Raw genomic sequence first — 18371 nt, 5'->3', positions numbered from 1 at the left:
GAAGATCAGACCTTCTGTTCAGCTCTTGCCATTCCAAAAGGAACATTTGAAATTCCCCTGGTTCATTGAAAGTCCATCTTTTTCCCTGGAAGAGGACATTCAGCCTTGCTGGGTAATTCATTCTTGGCTGCATTCTAAGCTCTTTTGCCTTCTGGTATATTGTATTCCAAGCCCTACGAGCTTCCAATATAGTTGCTGCTAAGTCCTGTGTGATCCTCACTGCAGCTCCACGATATTTGAACTGTGTTCTTCTGGCTGCTTGTAATATTTTCTCTTTCACTTGGGAGTTCTGGGACTTGGCTATAATATTCCGAGGGGTTGGTTTTTTGGGATCTCTTTCTCGGGAGGATCGGTGGATTCTCTCCATTTCTATTTTGCCCTCTGCTTCTAGAATATCAGGGCAATTTTCCTGTAGTAATTCTTTGAAAATGATGTCAAGGCTCTTTTCCTGATCGTGACTTTCAGGTATTCCAATAATTTTTAAATTATCTTTCCTAAGTCTATTTTCCATATCAGTTGTTTTTTTCAATGAGATATTTCACATTTTCTTCTGATTTTTCATTTTTTTGGTTTTGAAGTATTGATTCCTGATTTCTGGTAAACTCATCAATCTCCCTGAATTCTATTCTTTGTCTGCAGGATTTGTTCTCCTCAGAGAGTTTTCTTATCTCTTTTTCCATTTGGCCAATTTTGCTTTTTAAGGCATTCTTCTCCTCAATAAATTTTCGAACTGTTTTATCCATTTGACCTAAGCTGGTTTTCAGCATGCTATTTTCTTCAGCATTTTTTTGAATTCCCTTGACTAAGCTGTTGACTTCATTTTCATGTTTTTCCTGCATCTCTCTCATTTCTTTCCCCAGTTTTTCTTCTAACTCCCTCATTTGATTTTCAAAGTCTTTTTTGAGGTCTGTTATAGCCTGAGCCCAATTTCTGTTTTTCTTGGAGTCTTTAGATGCAGGAGCTTGTGCTTCCTCATCTTCATACTGAGTATTTTGATCCTTCTCAGGCTCATTTGCAAAATATTTCTCAATGGTAGTCCTCTTTTTTTCTCTGCTTCCTCATTTTCCCAGACTAAACCTGGTTTGGGGGTACTTCCTGAGCTTTTGGGGCACTCCCACAATGGTCTCAGTGTGTGAGGCTCTGTCCTTCCTCCTGGTCTGTGAATGACCATATATGCCCCCCTCTGCCACCGGGCTGAGGTGGTGGTGGGGGGCCCTGATATTCTATTGGGGTGGGGCTAGACTGCTATCAGGATCTGAATGTGGTCAGAGCCCCAGAGTGCTGTTCCAGGGGCAGAGGACAGAGCTCTGCAGTCTCTCTTCACTCCCCTCCCTAGGTTCAGTGGGCTCATGCCCTGGGGGCTCCTGCTTACTGGCTCTGCCTGCTTCTGTTTCCTGGATCTGGGCTGCTGAAAGACCATGCTGCTAGCTGTGTGCCCTGAGGGCTGGGCTCCATGTGCTCACTCTGGCAGAGGTCCCCCGCTGTTCCCCCATCTTGTGTACAGTGCTCCCCGGCGTGTAGCTCAGGAGACTCCCCTGCTGCTGTAAGCTGTGGCTCCCAGCGCCCTGGGGCTGCCTCCGGGAGGCTGAAGTTATTTCGCTCTGGTGGGCCACCGCTCTGGCGGGCCACCCCTCCGGCGGGCCACCCTTCCAACCCTGGGGAGCAGAGCCTTTCTGCTCTTTTCGAGGTTACCTTGAGTAGGAGAACAGCCTCAGGGATTCTGTCTCTCCAAAATTTAGTTAGAGTCCTTAGCTTATGAGTTTTGTAAGAGAGCGCCTAAGACTCGATTCTTTCTTGTTTCCATCTTGGCTCCGCCCTGCTATGTCGCTCCTATTCTTCTTAAAACCCCTCTTAATATCAAGTTTAAAAATATAACAACAGTACTCAAGCAAAGTCAAGTCATCTGATCAATAGAGTGATCCACAACAACATTATTCTACCAATAAACAAATAACAATTCTCTACCTCTACAATTCATCCAAAATACAACAGTACAAATCATCAGTAATGTCAGATATTAACCATCATAGAAAGAAACTTTACTAATAGAATTACATTCCACTACCATTTCAAACAGGCAATTGTTTAGTTGTATTTGGCATCATCAAATAACAAACATGAATATTTTAATTCACTAATATAATGGTGAATGAATGAAGTGGAAACTGATTCTTAAATTTAAAAAATAGGAATATACCATTTCAAAAGAATATAATTGACATTTTAAAAAAGACAGAAAAAAGCACACAATAAAATAGCAATCAAAACAGTCAAATGACTGTTTTCTTTCACTAAGAAAGAAAAAAATAGTGCATATAAGGAAATATACAATCACATGTCAAAATGGAAGGGAAACAAAAGGAAAAATCAAAAATTCAAAATCCAAATAAAGAAATTCAATATTTATTAAAATAGTCAATATTGCACTAAAATAAAAATGTAAAAGAAAAAATTATTTAGTATAAAAATTAAAATTCACAAATAAGATTGTGTAGCAATGCAGACAGTTCTGTAGAAGAGGAAATATTAGAAAGAGAAATATGTTTTTCCATTAAGTTATACCCTGACTAGGTCTCTTATATTGCTTAAGGCAATGACCAACCCTCATCCTATTGTTCGAATTTTTGAGACCTGGTCAATGAACTTTTATTAAAGTTCCTTGCTTCTTCCTGTCAAGAACTTCCCCCAAGCACAAGGTAAGCCCCTATCAACAAAACAATGGATCCCTGTCCTAGACTGGAAGAATTAAGTCTTTGAGCTACTTCCTCTCATCTTCCTGACTTTAATTCATCTCTGTTCTCTGAACTATTGGCCCTCCTTACATAACTTTTTAAAAGCTCACCCTGTACTCAGCTGAGTTTTTCATATTCTTTTGTGAAATTACCTGCTGTTGGGAAGCATGATCCCCAACTAAAATCTTTTGCCTCTATACCAGCCTCATGCTGGCTGACACTGACATTGAAACTACCACTACCACTACCACTACCACTACCACTACTACTACCACTACCACTACCACAACTACTACCACAACCACAACCACTATGAATCTTTCTTTCCCTTAGCTTATGCTAAGCATAGCAATATTTTTTTTTTATTTTTTGCAAGGCAATGGGTTAAGTGGTTTGCCAAGTCCACACAGCTAGGTAATTATTGTCTGAGGCCAGATTTGAACTCAGGTACTCCTGACTGCAGGGCTGGTGATCTATTCACTGCACCTCCTAGCTGCCCCTAAGCATAGCAATTTAAGTATACCTTTTTGTCCCTCAATTGTTCTGAGACAGTCTTTTAAATGAATTGATTCATATTTGTCTGAACCTTGAAACATTTAGCCAACTTTCCTGAGTGGGTGAGCATTAGCTCTAACCCCCAGAGGCCTGCTTCTCAGGTAAGCCATTTCTTGTTGCTTGTTTGTAAGCCACACTCTTCTGGATTTGGAGTTCCAGGGCTGAGTTGCCCTGTAAAATAAGGTTTTTTGAGTTTTCCCTTTTTGGCCAAAAAGGATATGTTGGGGAGCAGTACCCAGAGATCCTGTCTTACAAGTGCATTGAGGCTGGCCCAATTAGGAAGTCCTGCAGGAGCCTTCAGAGACTGGAGGTCTTGGAGGTCCCTGGACTGTTATTGTTCCCCCCCTCCAAGTCCATAACAATGCTTGGGCATGGGGGTAGCAGTCTCAGGTACTTCCAATGATGGGGGGGGGGAGAAGTCTGACATTTGTAAATAGTGCTGAATTTGGCCAGGTCCAACCCACTAGTTTGGAAAAATAACTGTGGGCTATTTTTCTGCTTCTAAGGTTTACAATTGCTATGGTTGTGAGTAACATCATGAATCAATCTAAAATTTGTTTTTAGGACCTAAAGGAAAGGGACAGCTTGAAGTCTTTTTTTTTTTTTTGCCTGGTCCTCCTGATTGTATAGGACTACAAAATTGCTGTGATTTTGCATAAAATAGATTTTTTTCCTGTGTTTTTATTTCCTTCTCCTTCTTTCCCTTGATGAAACAGAGCTTTCTTTTTTGCTTCCTTCTCTCACCAAGCTAAACTTCCCTCTGCCAAGGGGCCAGCTGGGTATAGCTGCTCTCTTCCTTTTTCTTTCATTATGATATATGTGTTTGTGAGGGAATTCTATCCCTCACAGCTTTTCTCAGAAGTTTTTAAAATAAGGTAATTGGTCTTGAAATTTTTTTTTGGTCATGTATGCTGTGAAAACTGGAAATTATGGTAAGAGTAAATTTTTTAAGTTATTGGATCTAAGAATGATATGTGTTAAAATCAATTTGGGGAATCCTTGAGAGGACTGGGCATAATACAAGTGTTGGTGTGACTAGATATGAGCCTAAATTATGAAATTATTGAGTTTTTCTGATCAGTCTTAACTGGCTTGATCTCAAAGGAATTTAAGCCATAGACATCCACTTTAAAATATCTTGTTTGAAGAAATTTGTGTATATTTTTCATTGTTCTTTCTCCTGTAAATTCCTCTCCCTCAATTCCTTCTCACATTCCATGCCATTAGATTGAGAGTGACTCCATTCACCCAATTCTCCAGTTCAGCTCTCTTCAGCTGGTGAGGACTTGATTCTCTGAGTCTCCCATCCCCCTACTCCCTGCGTTTGGACATGCCAAAGGGACATGAGTGTTTTGAATTTATGTAATTTGGGAAAAAACTACTTTAATTAGACAATCAGTCATTTTGTAATATTGTTATGGGTTTCTCAAGGTGGTCAGAAATGTCACCTTATATGTATTTCTCGCATAGGCCACTGCATAACTTCTAGAAATTTTTGCAGTTACTGGTAGTGGAGGAATGAGAGAGCTAGAGTTCTTTTTAAATATCTATATAATATTTTATTTGTAAATATTTAATTTGCTTTCCAAATTATATACAATAATAGTTTCTACCTATCATTTTTTTGGTAAGGTTTTGAATTTTACAATTTTCCCCCCACCCTCACTTCCCTCCCTCTCCCGCCCCCCACAGAAGGCAATCTGATAATCTTTACATTGTTGCCATGCTATGCATTGATCAAAATTGAATGTGTTGAGAGAAAAAAATAAAATATTAGAGATAGCAAATTTATGTAGTATATAAGACAGCTTTTTAAAAAAAAATTGAAGGAAATAATCTTTGGTTTTTGTTTAAACTCCACAGTACTCTCTCTGGATATAGATGATATTCTCTGATACAGATACTCTAAAATTGTCCCTGATTATTACACTGATAGAATGAGCAAGTTCATTAAGTTTGATCAATGCCCCCATGTTGTTAGGGTGTACAATGTTTTTCTGGTTCTGCTCATCTCGCTCAGCATCAGTTCATGCAAATTCCTCCAGGCTTCCCTGAATTCCCATCCCTCGTGGTTTCTAATAGAGTAATAGTGTTCTTCAGCATCCACATACCACAATTTGTTCAGTCATTTCCCAACTGATGGACAACTCCTCCCTCGATTTCCAATTTTTTGCCACCACAAGCAGAGCTGCTATGAATATTTTTCTACAAGTGATGTTTTTACCCTTTTCCATCATCTCTTCAGGGTATAGACCCAGTAGAAGTATTGATGGATCAAAGGATATGCATATTTTTATTGCCCATTGGGCATAATTCCATATTGCTCTCCAGAAAGGTTCGACCAGTTCACAGCTCCACCAACAATGCACCAGTTTCCCAGATTTCCCACATCCATTCCAACATAGATCATTGTCCTTTCTAGTCATATTGGCCAGTCTGAGAGGTGTGAGGTAGTATCTCAGAGATTTTAATTTGTATTTCTCTAATCAATAATGATTCAGAGCAATTTTTCATATGACTATGGATCACTTTGGCTTCCTCATCTGCAAATTGCCTTTGCATATCCTTTGACCATTTTTCAATTGGGGAATGACTTGTTTTTAAATTTGACTCAGTTCTCTATGTATTTTAGAAATGAGTCATTTTTCAGGAAAGACTGATAGTAAAAATTTTTCCCAATTTACATTTCTTTTGATCTTTCTTACAGTGGTTTTGTTTGTGCAAAAGCTTTTTAATTTAATGTAATCAAAATTATCCAGTTTGTTTTTAATGATGTTCTCTATCTCTTCCTTGGTCATAAACTGCTTCCCTTTCCTTAGATCTGACAGGTAAACTAGTCCTTGTTCTTCTAGTTTGTTTATATAATGTTGTCTTTTATGTCTAAATCATGTACCCATTTTGATCTTATCTTGCTATAGGGTGTGAGATGCTGATCCAATCAATGTTCTGCCATACTATCTTCTAATTTTCCAAACAGTTTCTATTGAAGAGTGAGTTCTTATCACAGAAACTGAACTCTTTGGGTTTATCAAATATCAGATTACTATAAGAATTTTCTGCTATCTCTTTTGACCTAGTCTATTCCACTGATCCACCACTCTGTTTCTTAGCCAGTACCAGACAGTGTTGATGACTGATGCTTTATAACATAATTTTAGTTCTGGTAAGGATAAGTCTCCTTCTTTTGCACTTTTTTCATTAAATTCCTTGATATAATTGACTTTTTTTTCATATGATTTTAGTTACAATTCTTTCTAACTCCTGAAAGTAATTTTTGGAAGTTTGTTTGGTAAGGCACTAAATAAGTAGTTTAATTTAGGTAGAATTGTCATTTTTATTATATTAGCTCAGCATATCCATGAGCAGTTGATATTTTCTCAGTTATTTAAATATGATTTTATTTATGTGAAAAGTTTTTTATAGTGGTTTTCATAGAGTTTCTGAGTCTGCCTTGGCAGGTAGACTCCCAAGTATTTTATACTGTCTGAAGTTATTTTTAGTGGGATTTCTCTTTCTACCTCTTTCTGCTGTATCTTGTTAGTAATATACAGAAATGCTGAGGATTTATGTGGACTTATTTTATATCCTGTGACTTTGCTAAAATTCCTAATTATTTCTAATAGTTTTTAAGATGGCTTTTTGGAGTTCTCAGTGTATACCATCATGTCATCTGCAAAGAATGAGAGTTTTGTCCCTTCCTTCCCAATTCTAATTCCTTCGATTTCTTTTTCTTCTCTTATTGCTAAATCTAACATTTTAAATGCAATTTTGAATAGCAGTGATGATAATAGACATTCTTGTTTCACCCCTGATATTATTGGGAATGCCTCTAGCTTATCCCCATTGAATATAATGCTTATTGATGGTTTCAGATAGATACTGCTTATCATTCCAAGGAACAATCTATTTATTCCTATGCTCGCTAGTGTTTTTAGTAGGAATGGGTGCTGTATTTTGTCAAAGTCTTTTTAGCATCTATTGAGATGCTATATGATTTCTGTTAAGTTTGTTGTTGATGTAGTTAATTATTGCAACAGTTTTCCAAATATTGAACCAAACCTGTATTCCTGGGATAAATCCTGCTTGGTCACAGTGTATTATCCTAGTGATTATTTGCTTTAATCACTTTGCTAAGATTTTATATAAGGTTTTAGCATCCATATTCAATAGGGAAATTGGTCTATAAATTTCTTTTTCTGTTTTGACTCTTTCTGGTTTAGGGATCAACATCATATTGATGTCATAGAAGGAGTTAGGCAGAGTTCTATCTTCACCTATTTTTCCAAAGAGTTTATATAAAATTGGAACCAATCATTCCTTAAATCTTTGGTAGAATTCACTTGTGAATCCATCTGTCCCTGGAGATTTTTTCTTAGGGAGTCCAATGATGGCTTGTTGAATATTTTTTTCTGAGGTAGGATTATTTAGGTCTTTAATTTTCTCTTCATTTCACCAGGGAAACATATTTTTGTAAATATTCATCCATTTCACTTAGATTACAAAATTTATTGGCATACAGTTGGGCAAAATCTGAGTTAATACTTTAATGTCCTCCTCATTGGTGGTGAGGTCACCTTTTTGATTTATGATATTAGTAATTTGGTTTTCTTCTTTCTTTATTTAATCAAATTAACCAAAGGTTTATCTATTTTATTATTCTTTTCATAAAACCAGCTTTCGGTTTCATTATTATTTCAAAATTTTCTTGCTTTTGAACTTATTCATTTCTCCTTTAATTTTTAGAATTTTTAATCAGTTTTTAATTTGTTCTTTCTCTCATTTTTAGTTGCATGCTAAATTCATTGAAATCCTCTTTCTCCATTTTATTCATGTAAGCATTTAAAGATATAATATATCCCCTAATAATTTCCTTGGCTGTATCCCAGAAGTTTACATGTGTTGTCTCATTATAGTCATTGTTTATGATGAAATAATTGATTGTATCTATAATTTATTGTTTGATCCCCTCATTATTTAAAATGAAGTTATTTAGTTTCCAATTAGTTTTAGGTCTATCTCTCCATGCCCCATTTTTTCATGTGATTTTTATTGCATTATGGTCTGAGACGAAATTATTTAACATTTCTGCCTTTTTTGCATTTGATTATCAGATGCAATCTATTTATTCCTATGCTCGCTAGTGTTTTTAGTAGGAATGGGTGCTGTATTTTGTCAAAGTCTTTTTAGCATCTATTGAGATGCTATATGATTTCTGTTAAGTTTGTTGTTGATGTAGTTAATTATTGCAACAGTTTTCCAAATATTGAACCAAACCTGTATTCCTGGGATAAATCCTGCTTGGTCACAGTGTATTATCCTAGTGATTATTTGCTTTAATCACTTTGCTAAGATTTTATATAAGGTTTTAGCATCCATATTCAATAGGGAAATTGGTCTATAAATTTCTTTTTCTGTTTTGACTCTTTCTGGTTTAGGGATCAACATCATATTGATGTCATAGAAGGAGTTAGGCAGAGTTCTATCTTCACCTATTTTTCCAAAGAGTTTATATAAAATTGGAACCAATCATTCCTTAAATCTTTGGTAGAATTCACTTGTGAATCCATCTGTCCCTGGAGATTTTTTCTTAGGGAGTCCAATGATGGCTTGTTGAATATTTTTTTCTGAGGTAGGATTATCAGGTTTTTATGCCCTAGTACATGGTCAATTTTTGTGTAGGTCCCATGTACTGCAGAAAAAAGGTATATTATTTTCTATCCCCATTTAATTTTCTCCAAAAGGTTTTATCATGTCTAGGTTTTCTAATATTCTATTTACCTCCTTAACTTCCTTCTTGTTTACTTTATGGTTAGATTTATCCAATTCTGAGAGAGGGACGCTGAGGTCTCCCACCAGTAGAGTTTTGCTGTCTATGTCTTCCTGTACCTCATTCAACTTCTCCTCTAAGAATTTGGCTGCTATAGCACTTGGTGTATACATATTTAGTACTGAAATTGTTTCATCGTCTATGGTACTTTTTAGGAGCATGTAGTTTCTTTCTTTATCTCTTTTAATGAGTTCTATTTTTACAACTGCTTTGTCTGAGATAAGGATTGCTGCTTTTTTTCACTTCAGCTGAAGCATAATACATTTTGCTCCAACCTTTTACCTTTACGCTGTATGTATCTCTGTTTCAAATGAGTTTCTTGTAAGCAGCATATTGTAACATTCTGGTTTTTAATCCACTCTGCTATTAGTTGTTTTAGGGAGAGTTCATCCCATTTACATTCAAAGTTATAATTACTAACTCTATATTGCCTTCCATGTTATTTTCTCTCCATTTTTATTCCCCCCCTTTTTCACCTTATCCACATTCCCCAGTATTTTGCTTCTGAATACCACCCCCTTCATTGTCTCTGCCCCCTTCTATCCAACCCCCCCTTTCTTTACCCTTTCCCTTTGCCCCTGCTTCCTTCCCTTCCTTCTGTCAGTTCCTCTTTTCCTTCCCCCTCTCCCTTTCCCCCTCTTAATACCTGAAAGGTCAGATACATTTTTAAAGTTAACTAAATGTGTATATGCTAATGCTTCTTTGAGTCAAATCTGATAAGCTTAAGATTCACGCAGTTTTCACCTCCTCCCCTCTTCCCTTCTATTACAATTGGTCCTTTGTACTGCTTCATGTGATGTAATTTATCCCATAGAATCTCCTCCATCCACCCGTCTCTTTACTGTCCTCCCTTTTTAAAGAGGTATTATTTCTAAATCATTCTATCAGAGTCATGGGTAAGTCATGAGTGTGTGTTACTTCTGGCTAAATATGTTCTCTCTAATAGAGTTACAATTCTTAAGGGTTATGAGAATCTTTCTCCCAGGTGGGGATATAACCAATTCCATCTTATTAGCTATCAGGGTTCTTTTTCTTTTCCCCTTTTTCTCTTTTCATGTATCTCTTGAGTCTCCTGTTTGAAATTCAAAATTTCTATTTAGCTCTGGTCTTTGCATCAGGCAAAGTTGGAAGTCTCCTATTTTGTTAAATGTCCATCTTTTTCCTGGGAAGAGAAGGCTGAGTTTTGCAGGATAATGAATCCTTGGCTGCATTCCAAGCTCTATTGCTCTTCAGGATATCATATTCCATGCCCTTTGTTCCCTTAATGTTTATGCAGCCAGATCCTGTGAAATCCTTACTGTGCCTCCTTAGTATTTAAATTGTTTCCTTTTGACTGCTTGCAGGATTTTCTCTTTTATCTGTTAGTTCTGGAATGTGACCACAATATTCCTTGGCGTTTTCATTTTGGGATCCCCTTTTTTTGTGGGGGGAGAGGGATCAATGTAGTCTTTCAACAACTATTCTGCCTTTTTGTTCCATGATATCAGGACACTTCTTCACTATATCCTGAAGGATCGAGCCCAGGAGTTTTTCTTCTCATCAGTGTTTTCAGGAAGCCCATTTATTCTTAAATTGTCTTTTCTGGAGGTATTCTCTAGGTAAGTTGTTTTGCAGATGTGGTATTTTAAATTTTCTTCTATTTTTTCCATTTTGGGGGGTTTTGTTCAACAAATTCTTATCTCATGAAGTCATTACTTTCCTCAGATTCCAATCTTTTCTTTTCTTTTCTTTTTTTTACAAGCATTTCTTAAAATTTTATTTTTAATTTATGGAATAAATCATTTTTATAACAGTATAATAACAAATATTTCAAATCAAACTGAAAATCTATTAGGTACAACTTGTTATTCCTTTTAAATATCTATTTAAGTCATCATGTAAATTTCTTTTTTTGGTATTTTACTTATAAAAACATGTAAAAATAATTTTTAATATTCATTTCCCCACTTCCTCTCCAACATTTGTCACTTTCCTAATGGGTATGAAGTGGTGCCTCACTATTGTTTTAATTTGCATTTTTCCAATCAATTAATAGTGAGTTGGGTATTTTTTCATATGATTATGGACAGTTTTGATTACCTCAACAGAATACCATTCATTTCTTTTAATCATTTAGCAATTGGCTATGACTTATTTTTATAAATTTGGCTCAGTTCTCTGTATGAGAAATGAAGCCTTTATAGGAGAAGTGCTTCAGAAATTTTTCTACAAATAGTATTGCCAATTGTATTTCCTTGCATCCTATTTCTCCCTGTTAATTCTATTCTCTCTGTCTTTTCCTCTTATCTTTTCTCAAAGGTGTTTTGGTTCTGAATACCCCCTCCCCAAATCTGCCCTCTCTTCTATCACCCCCCCCCCCATTCTCTTATCCCCTTCCCAACTTACTTTCCTGTAGGTAGTTCTATAACCCAATTGAATGTGTATATGTTTTTCTCTTTTCTAATTTCTGATGAAAAGACTAGAGCTGAGTAAAATCTTTGAATGTGTAACCAGGAGGAATTAAACAAAGATAGTCTGTTTACATTTGAATATAGGGAAATAATTGTGACCCCTCTCAAAACTATCATCTTGAGGGAATCACAGAGGGAATCTACATCTTAAAAGAATGGAAAGAGAAAGAAGATGAACACACTGGGGAGAAAAGTAAATAAAGAAGGCTAGAAAATTATCTAAAGGCAGCTTGATGACATACAGCTCTGGGCCAGGAGTCAGGAAAACCTGAATTCGAAGCTAGCTTCAGACACTTATTAATCGTGTGACCCTGAGCAAATCACTTAACCTATTTGGTTTAATCTACTGTAAAAGAAAATGGCAACCTAACGTCCAGAAAATTTTATGGAGAGTACTGGCATGCTGTGGTCCACAGGGTCACAAAGAATCAGACCGGGCTTTATCTGAACAACAATGAGGAAATTCTCTCACAAAATCAGGATGCAGAAGTAGAAGTTTATATAGAGCAGGATGAAGGGGTAGGTAGAAGTAGTGGTTGAGGCGTGACTCTCTCATCAGAAGGTTGGATGATTCTTTAGATCTGTCTTCATCAATCAATGGCTACTTTTACAAACACAAAATAGATCTTTTTGAAGCACGATTCCCAGAATCTTTTCTATTTTAATGCTTTTGGTACAGCAGAAATTCCAGAATGATCTACACAGGGAAAAAGCAAATCTTGCTCAGTTTAATTCCATTTTTTTTTAGTTTCTTCTTCTTCTTTTCTCAGTCTAATTCTAGAAACGATTTAACTGGCAGAAAAACGCAGCGGACAATTGAAGTGGGCCTCCACACGCAGTCAAGCTGCCGGGTGTGTGCCTCAGGCAGCCGTGGGCCCAGCTTGGGTCTTTGCACCTTGAAGCTCATGCTGACGATCCCCTCTATCCCGGCCTTGATCTCGTTGTTTTCCTCCACAGGCTTGACGCCCTTGGGTGTCCCCGTCAGAATAACATCCCCTTCTTCCAAGGCCATGATCCCGGAGATGTAGCTGATTAAGTAGGGGATGGAGAAGATCATGGACGACGTGTGCCCCTCCTGCCACAGCCGGCCGTTGACCTTGAGCCACAGATTCAGCGCTTGCGGGTCCGGGACCTCCTCCTTGGGCACGAACTTGTTGACGGGGCAGGAGGTGGCGAAGCCCTTGGCCAGGGTCCAGGGCAGCCCCTTCTTCTTGGACTCGCCCTGCACGTCCCTGGCGGTCATGTCCAGGCACAAGGTGTAGCCAGCCACGCGGTCCATGGCCCGGGCCCAGCACCACCGCCAGCTCCAACTCGTGGTGCAGGCAGCGGCTGTGTGGCAGCAGCAGGATGGGGCTGCCCTCGGGGGAATCCTTTCTTTAGAGAAGAATTTTCTTCATTTACCTTTTGCAACTCCTTTTCCAATTGGTTAATTCTATTTTTGACAGATTTTTTCCATTTGCCCAATTGTGTTTTGAGATAATTATTTTCTTTTTGCACTTTTCCAATTGCATTTTAGTTTTCTTGTTGCAAGATGATAACTTTCTCTTACATTTCTCTTCACAATTTTTCCATTTGATTGTTAAACTCCTTTCTGATCTTTTCTAAGACTTCTTTCTGGGCTGGAAACCAATTCATATTCTCCTCAGAAGTTCTAGATCTCTCTGAATAAGAATCTTTGTCTTCATGGTGACTTTCAATGTATCCCCCTTTATCCTGTCTTTTCTTCATTTTCCTAGGATTTTGGGTTGGAGGAGAACAGACCTTTGGGATTGCAATCCCTAGAAGCTTTGCTCACCAGGCTTAGTAACTCCAAATGGGTCAGACAGTAGAAGATGCCAGACACTTTCTCTAGAATGTCTGTGACTTTGATTAGTGGCCCACTATCTAGTCTGGTTCTGGGGATGGGAGGGTGAGGGGTGCAGCAGGATCTGGGTATCCTTGAACAAGATGAGCTACGCTCTCAGCCTATATAGTTAATCTCCTTAGTCCTCCCTCATTGCTGGGGAAGATCTGCTACCCACACCTGAACCTGAGGGTGTAGGGAATTGTTACTATATTCTGGGAAGGGGAGGGGAGGAGCCTCAGCTGGAAACATGGGGACTTCACTGAAAACACAGGGGTTCGTGGCCCTCGTCTTCCAGACCAGCCAAGTGGATTGATGTCTAGCCACATGCTGGAGCTCTCTCACCCATGCACTGGAACTCTCCTGCCAGCTGCTCACACAGTCAAAGCTTCCACTATGTTCTTAGGTTAGGCCCTGGGCCTCACCCCACTACCCCTGTGCTGGATCTCTGCTCTCTGCCCCAGCTCACCCACACTCCCCTGACACAAATCTTGTTGGTAGATGTTTTAATCTGGGTTTTATGGATTCAAATTTTGTGAATAGGCTTGGTTCATGTTAGATCTGAGGGAAAGCCAGGAGCCCTTAAGACAGTGCCTGGCTTCTGTCCATCACCTTGGCCAGAAGTCCCTGGGGTTCTTTTAAGAGGAAAATCCTCCTGAATTTAAAAAAAATAGTAATTTAGAAGAACAATGCCATTAAAAGTATGGTATATATAGTTCTTCCCTTATATGGAATTTAAGAATTTTAAGACTGTAAAACTTTATATGCATTTCACTATTTTGTAATTTAAAAATCTTTGGGAAAAAGTACAAATGAGTAATGTTAGAGTCAGCTTGTTATCTGGTAAGTCTCCACATGGAGACAGGATCTTAAGCATTTTAAGGAGTCAAAATGAGGTCTCCATGTGTTCAACTGCCTCTTGCTTTACAATTACTCAAATAGCTCTTGTACAAAAATAATACTAAGTAATTGAAATTATAAATCAAACTTCTATATCTTTGAGAAAATAGAATTAGGTGTAATTTATTTTGTTTTTATTTTAAGTGAAATTTAGTATTATTGTTATCCCACAATATTAGGAAACTTTTTAGTTTTAAGTGGCTTTTAAGCCAAGTTATGTGATTTGTAAAAAGAAATAAGGGGAACCATCCCCTGGGTCATAGTGGCTGTATACTGTTATACGTGCTTGTTATAAGGCAAATGTTATATGAATGCTAACTTCTTTTTATTATCTCTTTTATTAGATGTAATTACTTCATGACTCTACATGATTTATTATTAAGAAATCCAATGTATTTGAGACAATTTTCTGTAAGAAATTATGGATGTGTATTTAACAAAATTTAAGCCACCTGATTTGATAATTAAAAAATGAACAAGTTAATCATGTATTGTAATTCTCTAAAGTATCATAATATGAGAAATGATCAACTTCTACTTTTTATCTATATATGAAAATTGTGGAATTATTAACTGGGTTGTTGGAGTTACTTTACTTGAGTGTGTTACATGGATAACATAAAAGAAAATCTCACCTTGTGCAAGAATATCAGTGTTGTAGAATTCTGGCACAAAAACCTTACACAAAATGGGGGTGTAATTGCATAATTATGCTTGTTAAGCCTGTTTCATCTAAGCATATATTTATATAAGTTAACATGCCAAATACACAGCAAATTAATCACTGCTATTCTAATGTTGGACCATTTCTATTGCTATAGTTAAAATTAATATATTTTTATCTTTATTTGGTAAAATCCTGTATAATAAGAGTAATTTAATTAGGTATATTTCTCAGGCTTAAAAAAAATTGCTGGGGAAGCTAGGTGGTGCAATGGATAGAGCACCGGCCCTGAAGTCAGGAGTACCTCAATTCAAATCTGGCCTCAGACACTTAATAATTACCTAGTTGTGTGGCCTTTGGCAAGTCATTTAACCCCACTGCCTTGCAAAAACCCTAAAAAATTTGCACCTCCATGCTTTGACCAAGGGAAGGTGAAACTTTGATAATTAGGGATTATTATTTTTTTGCTAATACCTCTGAAGTCCATTTATTTTAGACATCTGTCCTTTAGAAGTAACAAAAAGAGAAATATTTTTTAAAAATTTAAATTTAAGAAAAAACTTGTCAAAGTCTTTTTCTGTAAAATGTTCATTTGGTGGGCGATAAAGCACCATCCCTGGAGTCAGGAGTACTTGAGTTCAAATCCGGACTCAGACACTAAATAGTTACCTAGCTGTGTGGCCTTGGGCAAGTCGCTTAACCCCATTGCCTTGCAAAAATAAAACCTAAAAAAAATTTTCATTAACTATGTCCAACCAACTCTAATGAGATGCTGGGGACCTTGTATATTGAAGTTCTGATTTTAAGATTGTTATTTTGATGCAAATTTTTTTGAGTCAATTTGAGTCAAGCTAAAACCTAAAACCTAAAACCTCTGCCTCTAAGGGAGGTGTGCTGGTGTGAGAGTCTATTATTTTTTTTTAATTTAAAATTTTGATGTTTTCTGGGTAGTCAGACCAAGGTATTAGCAATTGAATAGATGAGTGTTGTTTCAGAGTCTCTCCAACTTCCTTCCTATCCCCTTCCAACACCTATCCCCATTCTTTGTGAAGATCTTTTAGCATAACTAATACTGTAATAAATGACTCTGGGACTTTGAATATTCTTTTGGAAATCTGTGGTATGAGGTTTTACATATGAATAATATATTATAATGCCTACAGTGGGCAAGTCTAATTCTCTGAACCAGGAAATTTAGAAATGCCTTTAATTGAATTGGAATAATGTTATTAGAATATGGGCTGAAAGAAACTTAAAATATGTGGGAAAATATTTTAAAATCAACTATGCTACTTTCTTTATCAGCCTTGCTAACTTTGTTTTATAAGTGTTCTGTAACTGTCATTTTAGAGAACTGGTTTTCCTCTTTTGCCTGAAGTTAAGAGGAAATTATATCTATAACTATTTTGTTATCATTTATGGAAGTATTAAAAGTTATCAGCTCTGGAAAAGGAGTAAAATTTTCTGAGCTTCCTGTAAATCTACAGGTTTATGCATTTTATTTCTAATGATTTGTTCTTTATATCTGAGCAAATTTAAACTTGAAAATAAAAACAAAATATTTTTAAAATGAAATCTCTTCTGCATGTTTGAACTTGTACACTTTTCATTACCACTTTAAGAGCTGAAAAATAACTATCTAGCCCTAAACTAGGATTGATGGATTTGATATCTGGGGTAAAAGCCTTTAGACTATAATTCATTTTATTGAAGATTTGAATTCAGATATATTTCTCTGATGGATCATTAAGTCAGTGGTCTACCATTTGAAAAATGCCATTAACCACTCAGAGAATATGATCATGAATTGTTAATAGAGGGTCAGTGGGAAAAAAAAAACCAAAAGAACAGTCTTTTTTCTCAGCCCAAGGGAGGATCCCTCTGGCTTAAGGTTGGTTCCTATTATTTTCCTTTGAAAAGAAATGTTGCCTATCTACTTATTTCCGGAATCTGGCTATGAGATGGTATTATTCCTGCTTGGCTGATTGTCAGCCATGAAATTTACTCAAAATCAGAGCTAAGGATGTTTTATCCTACATCAAAGACTATTTTGATAACCATATCCAAGATTCTTCCCTTTATGGCAAATCCTAGTATAAAATAGATACCTTGATTCAATTACCAAATTACCCAATCTTTGTTGGGATCATGGAGATTGATTTTTCTCTATAATTTCCTGCATTGCTATTTTTTCCCAGGTCCCTCTTCCTGAGACTCCTGACTTTTCTCCCTATTGGCCCTGATTGGCCCCTGTTAATTAGTCTATTTGGCCCTTGTTACTGACTCCTGTTTGCATAATATTTTCACTTCCAAATCGTTCTTTGAATTTGTTTCCTGCAAATTACAAGTGATACATCTCAATCTAGTGGCCCAAGCTGAATATCTTCCTGTACCTGAACTTGGGAGCCAATGCCCATTGGCTGCTGCCTTAGTCAATTCTTAGAAGCTTGGATTCCTCCTCAAATGGGACCTACTAGTTCAGGACAGCTTTACATCCCCTTTTCAGCTGGAAGCAGATTCAGAAAGAAGTAGCTTTGGGAGAAGAAACTTTCATCCCAACACCCAAATGAATTTGGTCCTAAATTGTTTGAGTGGGGATGTTGTAGAGGAAATATTAGACAGAGAAATATGTTTTATAATTAATCTGTTCTCTCTGAACTATGTATTTTATATTGCTCAAGGCAATGTACCTACCCTCATCCCTGTTATTCAAGTTTTTGAAATGGAGTTAATGAACTTTTAGTAAAGTACCTTGCCCCTCCCTGGCAATGACTGCCCCCAGGCATAAGGCAAGCCACCATCAACAAAACAATGGATCTACCCTAACCTGAAAGGATTCAGTCTTTGAGCTACTATCCTTCATCTATATGTCTTTAATTCATCTCTGCTCTCTTGAGTTACTGCCTCCATCAGTGTATACATAATTGCCTCATCTCTCCTCTCTGAGCTACCCTCTCACCTATGTATGCCTACATATCCCTTATCTACTCAGATGAGGTTCTCATATACCTTTGTGAAGTAAGCCTGCTCTTAGGGAGTGTGATTCACCCAACTAAATTTTCTTGCCTCTTCCTTACTACTTATTCCTTCATCGTACCTGCTTTTGCTACTACCACTAGGGAATTTTCTTCCCCTTAACTTCTGCTAACCATAGCACTTTAAATAAACCTTTTTGTCTCTGAATTCTTCTGGCTCAGTCCGTCTTTTAAATGAATTCTTTCATGTTTGCCCAAACCCTAAAACCTTTAACCTGCCACATTTTCCCTGGCATCAGTTCCACTTAGGAGAAATAGAAGAGAAAAACTGGAATTGTATTTAAACTTTCGAACAGAATTTTAAAAATCATCTGAATTGATCTTCTATTTGATGCCCAGTGGTGAGTGCTGTGGAAGATGGTTTG

The 18371-nt window shown here is 37.0% G+C and overlaps 1 protein-coding gene across 1 annotated transcript in view; it reads right to left on the bottom strand.

The window, feature by feature from the left end:
• Window positions 1–12330: 12330 nt before the first annotated feature.
• The window catches only part of LOC141498687 (oxaloacetate tautomerase FAHD1, mitochondrial-like), a 60274-nt gene continuing 54233 nt past the window's right edge, over window positions 12331–18371 (bottom strand). The window contains 2 exon segments of the mRNA XM_074201849.1: window positions 12331–12850; window positions 12852–12938. Coding sequence (XP_074057950.1) covers window positions 12331–12850; window positions 12852–12938 — 607 coding nt within the window.

This window comes from Macrotis lagotis, chromosome X, assembly GCF_037893015.1.
Source record: "Macrotis lagotis isolate mMagLag1 chromosome X, bilby.v1.9.chrom.fasta, whole genome shotgun sequence".
In the NCBI taxonomy this organism is placed as follows: Eukaryota; Metazoa; Chordata; class Mammalia; order Peramelemorphia; family Peramelidae; genus Macrotis; species Macrotis lagotis.
Note: the sequence above shows the minus strand (reverse complement) of the source record. Positions and strands in the feature narration are given on the sequence as shown.